The sequence below is a fragment of the Anabas testudineus genome, chromosome 2 (genome assembly GCF_900324465.2).
Source record: "Anabas testudineus chromosome 2, fAnaTes1.2, whole genome shotgun sequence".
NCBI classification, from domain to species: Eukaryota; Metazoa; Chordata; class Actinopteri; order Anabantiformes; family Anabantidae; genus Anabas; species Anabas testudineus.
In genome coordinates, this window is record NC_046611.1 from 9,378,437 (window position 1) to 9,392,039 (window position 13,603).

Sequence of the window (13,603 nt, forward strand, 5' to 3'; positions counted from 1 at the left end):
ATCTTATTATAGCAACAATCTTAATTTGCTACATACGATTATTGTGGAGCGTTTTTGTTTTTCAAAGTAATTCTCTGAAGAGTGAAGTCACTCTAGCTATTCCCAGTGCCTTCAGTTATATGATTTATGTGATTTCCCCTGAATGTATTGTCCCATCCTGTGAGCTTTCTCATATTCAATTGGTTTGATAGATCTTCTAAAACAACACAATTTTCAATAAGGAAATATACCTCTATTATGCTCTGCTCCTGCAGGGTTTCTATATTGGTATTTTTCCAGATGTATCCTTAGAGAGTGTTGCAGTGTAATTTCTTTAAAGTTTTTTTTCAAGAGTATATTTTTCCCTGCTTTCAAAGATCACCATTTCAGCTCAGGCAGTCTCCCTGTGCATCTTGCTCATTTTTAACAAGCGCCATCCTCTTTCACATAAAACATTTATCTTGTGCAACCCACAAATATCCATCAAAACAAGTGTCCGCAATTTAACAAAGCACACAGAGGTTCGCTTATATTTGGAATTGGCAAGTCAGAATTTGATCTGCATGGTGTGGTTGTGGGTTCCAGACATTGAAATGGTGAATTCAGTCGGAAGTGTATAGGTGCAGTGAGCAGTTATTCTATAGATGACCAGGTGGTTTTGACCGACAACATATTACAATGTAATATCTATAATAATAGTAGTGAAAGCACAGTTAAAGAGTACAGTGGGCACACTAGCAACGCAACTGTATGATTTAGGAGAAGAAAAATAGCAATTGAATGGAAAATGTTGTAACATGATGATTTAAAGAGCATTAACCCATGGCCAACAGATCCAATTCTCTTTCCACAACAGAATTGGTCAAAGGAACTCCATCCATTGAAGCCTCCATGGAAGGATTGTGGTAGGAATGTCATCGTATGAAGGGGCTTTTTCTGGAGTGCGAGCATTTTGCCAACATACACAAGTTACAAAACTGTCTCTGAGCCTCTAAGGATACCCACTGGTTCTTATGCAGTTGTCATTTAATAAGGACCAGCATCATTCCATTGGTACTGGAAGAGACCAGTGAGTGATAATAGTGGATGGGAGAGTATGGTTTTAGTGTTGGTGGTGCAACCTCTCATGCATATGAATTGACAAATAGTTCACTAATAATGATGACAATGATCCTGACCTACTAATCCCAAAGCGGCTTTTCACTTTTGACACCTAATGTGGCAGTTCATATCAGATGTCAGGTAGCAGATTTATTTTTTATTCATTAATTTTTTTTAACTAATGTTTACATACATTTTTTGATACTAGATTCAGATTAGATTTTTACTAAATCCTTGGTCCAAAATTCTAAAATGAAGTTTCACAATACCAAATAGTAATCCCTGCGCAGGTGTACAGCCAACATAACAGTGTACTGAATGGATCTGTCTGAACTGTCTACATTGTTTTTACAGGTTTCTACTGAGCAGAATTAAATACTTCTAATTAGCTTCAACATGGGTCCAGAGGAGACTTGGCTGACTACATTTAACTAATCACAGCATTATTCAAAGAGAGAGCTGTGTTGTTTTGTCTAGTTTATAATATTTTACATATATTTCATCAAATCTGAATATTATGCTGACATGTTTAGCCAACCAATGTGAAATTATTCCATGAAAAGCCATTGGAATATCGCCAAGACAATCCTAGAAGATGCCCTGAATGTCATCAGTGACCAGTGGCTGTTGTCCCACCTGCAGTGCAGCCATCACAGGAATTGCAGGAAGAAAAGCAGGGAAACGACAATGATTTTCTCCAAACAAACCTTAAATTGCTAAATAATAGAGCTTCTAAAGAAATCTAAATCCCGGTCCTTTTGTGGTTAAACACTATCAGTTGCATCAGAGAGATAATCAGATACTGACGCCATCCTGACACTGCTCCATTTCACACATTGTCCTGAGGCAGATGTCTCAGGCCAACAGCGACAACGTCCTCTCTCTAAAATAACAGTTATTTTGCGAGAACTATAAAACGTAGCTCCCACGCAGCACCATTACAGTGAACAGCAGCATCATTGTTCTCTCTAACACTGAACTGTTGTGTACATTTGACTGGTCCGCACATTTTGTGCAATCAGTGCTGTTCATGAAATCTGTCTGCTGAAGGAAAATTGTACCCGTTTTGTTGTGTGGTAATGAAAGCACTTTTCCTTCAGCTGAGGTCACATTAAGAATTTACAATGGCATTTTCCAGTCTATTGACCTGTTTATTTAGCCATGAAAAAGAAAAGTGCACAATAAACCCTTGTAAGTACTTCATGACAGCCTCTCAAAAACACAATATGCTTCCAAGAACAACACAGGGCAAGTGCAATATCTAGGAAGGGGCAATAACTATTAGTACTTCATTCTAGCAGTTGACTCGGTTATTATTCCCTGAAAGTGTGTTCAAAGTCATTTAAGCCCATTAGGTTTATCAAGATGCCTACTTACAAGCATAAACTCTATTTTGTCACTTGAGTTTGTTGGTTACATGTACCTGAAATTGTGATTTGTGGTCTCACATCATTGATGAAGTTTGTTACTTTGTCAAAACTTGAAACGTAGCTGATCAGCTGCTGATTTCCTTTTTCCCTTCTCCACAGTGCTAAGAAACTCCCTTCAAATTTGACACTTTTTATCAACTTGGCTAACATGAGTCCTTCGGATTCACTTTAGTGACGTCTAAAAGGTCAAATTACATTTATAAAAAAGGACACATTTAAAGGCCATGTTGAACTAAATGTTACATTTTCTTATGTTAAGCTCATGAGCGCATTCATTATCAAATGCGGGATACAGTACAGACAACAGCCAGTTTCCCATTTACTCAGCTGCATGGGCTTTCATATTGTTATGGCATTCAGCAGTATGTTAACAAATACAATACATCAAACAACAACTCGCCAACATTTTCATGTAAAATAAGCTTCTTTGCTCTTGAGCAAACTTTTATTTTGTTAAAAACAGCAACACTGAATTGTTCTTCATAGCATTCATGTGTTTTCATTTACCAAAGTGTTTCTTTGGCAAATGAAACGGTCTACTATTGAAATGATACATACTGGAAAGTCCTCAAACATTCGCTTTATTGAAGTTATCAGTTATCGGCCGCTAACTGTATTTGCATTATTTTAAGCTCCACCAGCAGCAAGTCTTTCGGCAGTTTTGTTTTAGTGGTAAAGCCTCAGTCCAAGCCTCTAAATACCTCTAAATGGATTTGACAAATAGATTGTTATAAAACTTTGTTTGTTTTAGTTCCAGATTATAGATCCAAGGCTATTTGGAGTGAAATGTCAACAAATACCTCCACAGCGAATAACATTACCATCAGCTGTATTTGGGGTTTAATGCTAATTAGAAAATCATAGCATGCTAACACACAATATAAGGTGGAAAACAATGTCATATAGTGACATGGGAACATAACTGCTAAACATCAGGACATTAACGTTGATGACTGTCCACCTGTAAAATGTGAATCCATGTGTTGTCATTATTATGAGCTATTGTAGTTATGCATCTCTAGCAGTCATAGTAATTATGGCACAAGCAAATAAAACGCAGGCATCATTATGTTTAAACTGTGATTGTCTTTGCACCTTAGTCATGGAGAGGTGTTTATTGTTTCCAGGACAAGAAAATAATAAGGGCAGCCGCCATTATGGTGCAATTTCAAGAGGTGCTATGACACTATAACTCAAGAGAGGCCTGTAGATAAAGATCACAGACAGAAGTAGTGTAAAGTGCACTTTTTCTGGAACTTGTTCTTTCTTGAATGTTTCTGGAGCTTACCACCTTGATCAGCATCTTTCCTTAACCCTAATAATCTCTGTCCATCTTCTGCCAAAAGTAACTCCTGCATAATGGAAACTACTTCGAGCAGTTCACCGTCATTGTCTGTTTTCCGGTTGTGTTGCTGCTTAGAATTCGAACAAATGCCTGCTGTCATAGTGGCGCGTTTCGAAGAGAGGCATGTGTGGGTTATATGAGAGAGTTTGGATGAACAACCTTTATGGGTGTTGGAGGTTGGAGGACTTGTCGATTCGTAATCATATTATGACAGGCAATGTGACTGAGAAGGCGCGATTCTGCTCAGTAGGAGCATACACCATATTACATATTCATGTAACTTTACTTAGTGCTAGCAGCAGTCTGTGAAACTCTTACAGAACATAGTGCTGAAGATTTGTGGGGAGAAAAGTGGTAATAAAAGGTTAAAGAAAACGCTGGATTACCAACTGGGCAACAAATAACCCCAGGTTGACAGGTCAGGGGCATCTAGCACTAAAATGCCCTGAGTTCCTAAAATGTTAATGTGTTCTTGTTGATCAGATATGTGCAATAAATGATGATTAGCTCTTTATCACCAGTTATATATCAGAAAGTTTCACTATATCTGAAATGTAATGAATGTAGACATCAGCATTTTATTACATCTTTTCGAGCGACAGATAATGATTGACATTTAAAAACAAATTCTTCAGGGAGATTTTCACACCTGTCCAACTGTCATTACTCATCTGAAGAAACTCAATCAGAGACATAACAGAGGTAGAATTTGTTACTTACAAGATGGCAGGCGTCTGTGCCAAAAAAAGATTTTTATTTATTTCTTTTTTATTTATTTATTTCTTTTTCATGTGTATGACTAACAAGGTTTGCCTCTCAAGTTGCTCAAAAACTGCTTTCATTTATTTTTTCCCATGGAACTCGCACTGCATCTTTCCTTTAACGATCTCACGCTCGCAAACACACACAGATACACACATAGACACAGTACTCCTCTTAATCTATGTCTGCTGAAGTGGTCCTTAATGAGGTGTGAACAGAGGACCACAACCCTCTCCTTCCCTGCTTCTCTCGCTCCTTTTTCATCTTTCCTCCCTCTCACCCCTGAGAGCGACAGACAGAGTGCTGAAGACATGCAGCGAGCAACAGACAGATGAGGCGGGAGGGAGAGACGGTGATGGCAGAGTTAATGATAGAGAACAAGCTCTTGTTTTTCTATTTCATTACTCCATCCCCCTCCAATCCATCATCAGGTGATCACAGTGAGAGCAGATCACAGGGCATGTGAGGGACACTGAAGATTTTCCCTTCTGCTCATACCAACGTCAGGCTTTTCGGCGTTGATGTTTGCAGGAATGTGTGTGCGCCAGTGTGTGTAATGTACTTAGACTGCTTGTGTGTAGGGAAGCGGGTCAGACAGGATGTGTTTCTAGCCCCTCAGCGAAAAAGCCTGCCCACTCTCTCTCATAACCTACCACAGCATTATGGTTTTGTAGTTGAAGACCTGTTAGCTTTACTAAGCCCAAACATGTGTGCCTGTGTGTGAATGTGTGTATTGAGCTTTAAACCGACGTCACACCTGCCAAAAGTCCGTCTTCTGTTCACTGAGATTAATAGAAAATACTCCAGAACTCTTAACTTTTGGGATTGGGATTTCACCTTCAGTACGGTCAGTGCAACCTGATAATCAAAACAGGAATTCTTATTTTAATAAGAAAGAGCCCGTACTAGATACTCCTGATACCTGTGGAACCATCCTTTTTTTTTTTTTCTTTTCACCTTAAATTGCAATCTTAGGTGCGATGCCCTTTTAATTGAGACTTTAATTCATCCTTTTTGATGAGCTGAAACTCTGGAGGTTGGAACTGTCACAAGCTAATAATAGGGGAGACTAAACTCTCAGCTTGTAGGTGGTAAAAATGAAGGAAACAGCAAATAAGTCAGCAGGCGTGTATACACCCTCTGCTCCTAACAGAATCTCCAATTTACACTAATCCACAACCATTATTATGCCTGGGGAGCCTCTAGACAATGTGAGAAAATACTGCGCCATAGACTCACTATTAGGTTTCTACAATAAAACATATTAAAGTTATAGTTTCAATCATGACCAGTGCAGATCAGTGCTCATTAATGGCATTTCCCAGCTGTATGCAGTACATCCAGCTTATATGAGTTAGAAAGGGCAAAGCTAATAATGATTTTTTTACCTTTGAGCAAGATGCTACGTTTTATGTTTTTGTGTGGAGGATGATAGCTGAACCTTTCTGGTATTTTACTGCTGGCTTTATCACCACCGGTGATTTTCCTTTCCTCCAGCCCAAACTTCAGTGAAGCTAAACACTGTTAATGCTGGAATTAATCTGAGAGCTCTTTCATGCCTCATTTTTTCTAGTTCGCCGAGACCAGTAGGTTTGGTAAACATACTGTAAATGTGCTTTGGGCTGTTGTGTTGTACAGTAGGCCTATTAATAACGCATTAATACATTTCTGGGCAGCCTCAAAGCTCACAGGTTGTTTCCAAACTGTGCCACAGTTTCGTGTGAATTGAGGTGCATAAAAAGTGAAAAAGAAGCTGCAGTTAAATATCTGCTTAACATATTACACCGATAGTACTGCAGTTACATATATTAAAATCGGGTTATATCTTATGTATTCCTATGTCACATTGCTCAAATCAACAGATAAGAAAGCAGATACTCCCACGTCAGAGTGTGTTTTGGTGGCAGTGGACGTTTGGTTTCAGAAAATACAGCCATGCATCAAGGTAACACTGGCAGAAAATTATAATACACTTGATTCAGTTTATAATTTGCAATTTGCAGCACACATTTTAAGACTCACTGTTGATTGCCATTGTCGGTTTAGTGTTGTGTTTGCCTCACAGTCTGTCACCTACATTCAGCGTCCTCTACCTGACAACTCTTGTGAGCTTCAAGTCTGGGGAGGACAGATTTGGAGAGACAACTTTAACCAATATTTTGAATTTGGGCTTCAGCACCTCTTTTTTACGCTCTGTGTCTTTACAACATATTGTTCTTTTAATTAAAATTCAAATATATAATGCATAACTTACTTTATTAGCATAAGCAGTGAGCTGTGGCTTCATGTTTGATGTTTATATCCTGGACCAAGTTCCCCTTTCATGTTACTATAAATACATGACGGTCTCTCTCTTCAAACTCTTCATTGTCCTGTGTGAGACAAACTATCAGAGTGTAAAAACTAGTTTTTCTTTTCATGTCATAATGAAACAAAATAATCTAAGCATATTTCATCAAGAAAAAAGGTAATTAAGGTAATGAGATTGCTTTACACGGCACTGCAACACGTCAGGCACAGAAAAGGGCATAATTTACTGTGGTTCTCTCTTGAATTTGTAGTTAATGAGCTCACATAGGCATTTTTTCTGTGTTTCAGCCCCCTCCTCTCAACAAATTGCATGATTCCTCATTTAAGGTCATGGCTTGTCTGTCAGATGATCGGACATCAGAACAACGAATGGGGTTTATTCATTAGTGAGCGGACACCAACAAATTAAAGCTGCATCTTTTGTAATGCTAAGATGTGCAGCCAGCCATTCAAGCAAAATAGCTGCACAATCTGTATAGTCCCTGCACTTTTTTAAACTCAACCTGTAGCGTTGGACTTTTCAGATATGTCTTCCTAAAGAAATCTGCAGACTTCTAACATTTGTGTCTGTGTTTCTAAAAACGGTTGGTTTTTCAGTCTCACTCTCGTTACACTGATTACATAGACTGTCTGAAAATCATGACCAATCAAGTCATTTTGTGACTTGATTGCAGGAGACTCAAAAGTTGTTATCCAGAGGCCTGGACTGACCTACTGTATGTTTAGATTTACCTGACGTGGACCTTTAGCAACCGTGGGACAGCAGTGTGTTGACTATAGTCTTGCCTCGAGTGACAGGTCATAAATTATAATTGCTGTCTTCGTTTTGGAGAGACCAGTCAAATGTGGGTCATGTGAACAAATATAATCCATTTCAAACAGGGAGCGGCAGCAGTGTGAGAGGATTAACCCGTGTTTCAGCAGCTATAAGGCTTCATTGGTCACTATTTCTTTTGAGCCTCACTTCTGCATTATGAAATGTGTCTTGCACAACTGTAGGTTATGTGCACACCTTGTTTTTAATTGTTTCTTCTGGAAATTATACATTATTAAATAATTGAGAAATTCCCAAGCAATAACTTATCAACACCCCAGTGAAAACAATGTTTGCCAAATAAAGAGATTTTCATTTCAGCTAGTAAAGCTATTGCCTCTATCGATACACAGTTTTGAACCGCCTTTAAATTAAAATGAGTGATATATATATATAAAATAGTGGTAGTGGGAAATTTCTAATATGAAGCAACTATATTGTCGCAATATTCCACTGACAATTGTTTTACTGTCTACAAATATACTTGTGAGCAACTTCATTTATTGTACACATATATACACATACAGAAATCACAGAATGTTTTTGGGCGTAAAAACTGGACTTTTTGGCATTAATTTAAACACATCTTGTCAGAGCAGAATCTTGCACAGAGAATCCTACTCAACGGTGGACAAAATGAGTTTCAGGGATTTTGCAATTGCATCATAAAACTCCCAGTTCTCAGCAGTGATGTGTTGCACCATCGTCAAGGCCAAATGGAAATTTGAAAGCTCACGAGGAATAACTGAATATAGACATGACAGAACAGGAAAAGAGAAATCCTGCAGCCAGAAGTCATTTTTAGCAAAACAGTCAATATCAACATGCAACTGTATCCTAACGCTCCCTGCTATAATTATCACCAGAGAATTAAAGGAAGGAGGATACAGTGCAGTGTAAACTTGGAAAATCTTCCTTGATTCTGTCGCTCCTCTCTCTAAAACTCGGCTCATTTTCCCAGGTTCAGCTCGGCGATCATTGCTCCAGTCAAACCACAAGTCATTTGTACAGAAACAAGCCTCATCCCTCTGAGTCTTTCCAAGCATGCAGAGATAGAAAACCTCTCTGATGCCACTTTGAAGACTAGAACCAATTAGGGAATCATTATAAAGAGGAGCCTCTAAGTGCACGTCTTATGTTACTCAGCAGCTGTCTAATTGGAGCTGGTGTGTTTCGAAGGGAGTTGGGACGAAGGCTGTTCTAATTTAACTGTGATACACTTTCAAATCAGCAGCTCGCTCATGGCTGTCATTTTGACAATACATACCACATTGCTTACGCAGAAGGTTCTGTTGTGCTTCAAGTTTTGTTGTGTTTTTTTATTACTTTTATGCTAATAGATTTTCTAAACATTTATGGTATTTTATATTAGCTGCACACCACTGAAAACCCTGTATCTCCTGCAGCAGCTCTTAACCTCCACTGCCCACTGCAGCTGTGAATGATTTTTACCTTAGGTTATATTGTAGGTTCAGGAGCCACACAGCTACTGTATGTACAGCACAGTTTCTACTGCAGTCCATGTCAAAGCTATATCATCTCTTACATGCTCATTTATCTGGAGAATGAATAACATTATAGCAGCTGCTGCTTTGACAGTATGCACATTGATGTTTAGAGCTTTCAATGGATAATTCAGAGTCATATAATTCATCTCTTTTTTCTCTCTACAGTCTTTAAATACTATATTTCTATGTATTTGTTTTATGTTAATGCTGCCTTTATTTAGGTCTTTAATGAATAAATCACCCTCCCACTGTCCATGGGGGAGAAAGATGTGAAATTTAATGTGTTCTTCTCCCTCTCTCTGTTTGTCTTTTCACAGCTCCCCTGACAGACAAGCCGCCAAAAATCCTTTTTCCTTCAGAGAGCCAAATGAGTGTGATAGAAATGGCAATAGGTAAGAAAACATGTCTCATTCCCCTCATTAACAGCTTATTTTCTGTCTGTCTATGGAGCGTGAATACTTGTGGCATATGACTGCTCATCACAATAGCATTGCTACAGATTTCTGGATTATTCAATGAAAGCAAATTCCTTGGACGTAGGTCTTGTTCTCCTTAAGTGTGGCTTTGTCTTCAGAAACATATGTTATTTTCTTCCTTGCCGTCCATACTGGCGTCAAGGTACCTTCTGTTAATATCTATTTTAGTGAGAAATCCAACAGTTTCCTCATCTGCTCCCATTTTAGTTTTTCTTGATAGCACCCTTTTTACCACTTGATTGCTCCGTATGTGTTTTAAGAAAAAGGCTTTTTTCTTATGCTAAATAAATTTTTTTTAATTGTGCTTTGATGTTTTTTCTGTCACTGTTCGTGAAACTCTTTATGGAAAAATGTTATTTCATAAAAGTCTTTCAGGAACTAAAGTTGCATAACTTAACTCCCATTTTTGTCAGGCCTTTAATGTGAAGCATTTACATTTAAGTGTATGTTTCACTTACTTCACTTATAACATTAAATGAAAGAACAGTGAAGTAGAAGCAATTGGAAATAACTGAATTTCATTTTGAAAGTAAAACTTTAGAAAGAGCAGCATCCCTGTGAGAATACGTGTGAGTATGCAGTGGAGCTCATTGAAAACCAGATAATTTATGGTTTTACATCTTACTATATGATACTCCAAATGCTTAATTCCAAAAGTAACACATCCTTATCAAGTGTAAGAAATGCCTATCACAAAACCACTGATACCTGATGCTTTGCTGCAGCTTTGGCTTTTAAAATTGCAGATTTTCTTTAGATTGAAAGGCTCAGTTAATCCTTGATATTGCTGGTAACTATGAATGTAGACAGTTTTCATAACAGGTTTTGAGATGTGTCTGAGAGATTTCTGCCCTCACCCCAGTTCTATGAGGAATATAATGTAATTTATTATGAAAGTGTCCTGTGTCCACATATTTTACCTGATAGCACTGTATTTTTTTGTAGTTGTTTCTTATATATTCCGTTGCATTTAGTGCATAAAAGATTTGATTTGAAGAAACCAAACACTGTTGAGTTCAGCATTTTTAGTCAGTTGTCTGTAATTTCTGTACAATTTTCTGCATGAACCTTGAGTTTTCATCATGCTAGAAGAAAAACAAGCTGAGTCATCCGTTATATGTGAATGACAAAGAAAGTGATTTAGTGGGTATGAAAGCCATGCTGCTACTTTTTCTCATCCTGTCCAGTGGAGTGCCACTGTGTATTACACTTATCTATCTTCATTAGTTTGTACAGCATGGATGCAGTATGTGTGTTTTCAGCTGTAATGAGCCATTAATGAATCAAAGTGGAAATCTCAATCTCCCTTCAAGTATCTTCAAATTTGTGATATTAGCATTGCTTCAGATGATTACCTCAAATTGTGCTACGTGTAGCTACTGTAGCCTTTTTGCTTTCCTCACCAGCTTTTGATGCACAGGGCCTCGTGGGAAAATTCCCGCTTTGTGTCTTATTGGGCAAAAGCTGAACTGTTGGTGGAACGGAAAATGGGTCATGATGGAGACTTCCTTTGAAGTAAATTTGTCATGGGCGATGAACACAACTGGCTCACATAGGTAAAAGGTGGCAATCAGGAAATAGGCACAGATCATTGTGGCTTTAAATTGATGGTGGATAAAAGCCTCTCTGGCTTTTTTTATCTGATTAAATGTTTTACAGTGGATGATGGTGATTTTCAAAATCCATTACCTGATAGTTGTGAGAACAGGCAATAATGTTCCAAAGAAATGATATATGCTGCCTTTTTGATTATTTTACTGTACTTTACTGTACTTTTTATTGTATTGCTGTCTCTAGCTAACTGTATTGTACTGAAGTTGCATTGTCCTTGTGATTTTCAGTGGATGAGCATTAGGAAGAACTGTTGTGTTGTCATGTTCCTTCCTACACCTTTACACCCTCCGTTATTCTGCACAGAGTCAGCAGCTTGTCTACATAATATATGAACTCATTTAATGCTTTGCCTGTACAAGCCCCTATCACTTCCTCTCAGTGTTGGACTGACATGTCATCCACAGAGAGCCCAGTCAAACACAGCATATCCAGCACGGTTGTGGTAGATTTGGCAGAATTTTAATATTCACTCTCCCATGAAATATAGAAGGATAAATGGCTTCTGCTGACAGTTAATTAGGCAGGTTAGAGTGAGAGAGCGAAAGGAGTGGGGAATAAACGAATGTGGAGAGACACTTTTCAAGCTCTTGTTGTGGAACTCAAGGGATGAACAGAGAGAACAGAGGGATCTGTAAATGGGGGGCCCCAATTAATCAGCGCACACTTTTCATCCACAGCCCGCTCCCTTTTTTGTTTCCTAATGGATGTGGTTTCTCAGTTATAATTGATTAAATTTAAAATGCTTGATTAAAACATGTTGTGTAAATGCTCTTCTCAGCCCTCAGTGGGCATGTCTTTCCACCACTTTCTCTGTGGGACAGATCAGATCCAGTTTGGGTCTGTAATGTGGTCTGACAGTTCAGTGCACACTGCTTTCACTCTGTCTTGTGCAGATGTAGAATAATTGTTTGCAGTGTAGCCAAGCAGACTAACTGCAGTGCACATCTGTTTCTAGTAGACTGCTAATGCATATGATTTGTAAACACTAAATACTTTCACAGTACAGTGATTCATTTATTTAATGCATGAACATGTTTGTGTATCCCTGTTGAAAGAATCTGCAAAAAACTGCTTTTGTCACTTCTTTGTTCTCGGAACACGACGCAACTGGGGATTCAAACCAACTTACAGGCACAAACCTGCTTCTTTAGCCTTTATTCTGTTTCTGTTCCTGCTGTTGTTGCTGCCAGGTTTGATTTGTTATGATCTTGTTTCCGTTGTGGCACTGGCATGTCACTTGCGACCTCACTTGCCTGCCTATCTCGATATTTTATTTTGGGTTAGATCGAATTTACAACCATAGTGGCACCACTGAATGTGATGTTCATTCTGTGAATAGCCAGCAAATTCTGCTGTGATCTTGATTGGCTGTGCCCTTTCAATGGCCTCCTTCCTCAGGACATCACACTTCATCCCCTGACACTTGACATCACAACACCACAGCAAGGTTTCTCAAACTGCCACAGTGGCGCTGCCTGAACCTCTTTGCTCGATTCACATTTAGGATCACAAATGAATATTTGCCTGAAAGGAGCCATCAACCTTTGGAGACTGTTATGCATCACCAATCTGTGCTTTTAATTGCAGTGTCAGAGTCACTGAATTGATTCACTCTTCCACTAACTGCTTTGTCTTCTCTTTTACTTCAGTTAGTGATTTGCTTTGTTTCCCACAATGCCTTTTGGTAGCCTTTAGGGAATGTGAAGAAATCTGTTGTTTTTAGTCAAAGATGAGAAGTAGCTCAGCACCAATTTATGAACACAGAAAAGGTCAAAGGTTACAGACCTCTACCTCAAAGCATAGCATAGCATTATTTCAGCATTTCTTAAATTGATATTTTCCCTGTATAATTTTATGACTGTAGTTTGTGACAAAGTGATACAGACGATTTTGCTCTTTATTCGACACAGATCAATGTAATTATACTTAGTCAGCTTGTGTTTGGATTAAAGCGTGTATTACAGAGCCTTAAAACACAAGTTGAAACATTTTCAGCTTGTGTACCATGTCTTCACCTCAGTTTGCATTTGTTGACTCCCACTCACATCTTTCTGTTGACTTTGTTTTCAACCATGCTACATCTAGTATCTGAATACACCATGTTAAGAAAAAAACTGGAATGCGACATGATGTCTTAGACAACAATGTGCTTCCAACCTTGTAGCAATAATCTAGAGGCAGCGCTCTCCAGCTTCAGTGTAATAACAACCAATAATCAACAACCAATAGTCTGGTTCTAATCTAATAAGCCAGGCCCATTAGGA

General features: G+C 38.4%; 1 protein-coding gene across 1 annotated transcript in view; it reads left to right on the plus strand.

The window, feature by feature from the left end:
• The window catches only part of LOC113162805 (interleukin-1 receptor accessory protein-like 1), a 207,946-nt gene that overhangs the window by 117,583 nt on the left and 76,760 nt on the right, over nucleotides 1–13,603 (plus strand). The window contains exon 6 of the mRNA XM_026361017.1: nucleotides 9,567–9,641. Coding sequence (XP_026216802.1) covers nucleotides 9,567–9,641 — 75 coding nt within the window. The remainder of the gene's footprint in view (nucleotides 1–9,566; nucleotides 9,642–13,603) is intronic.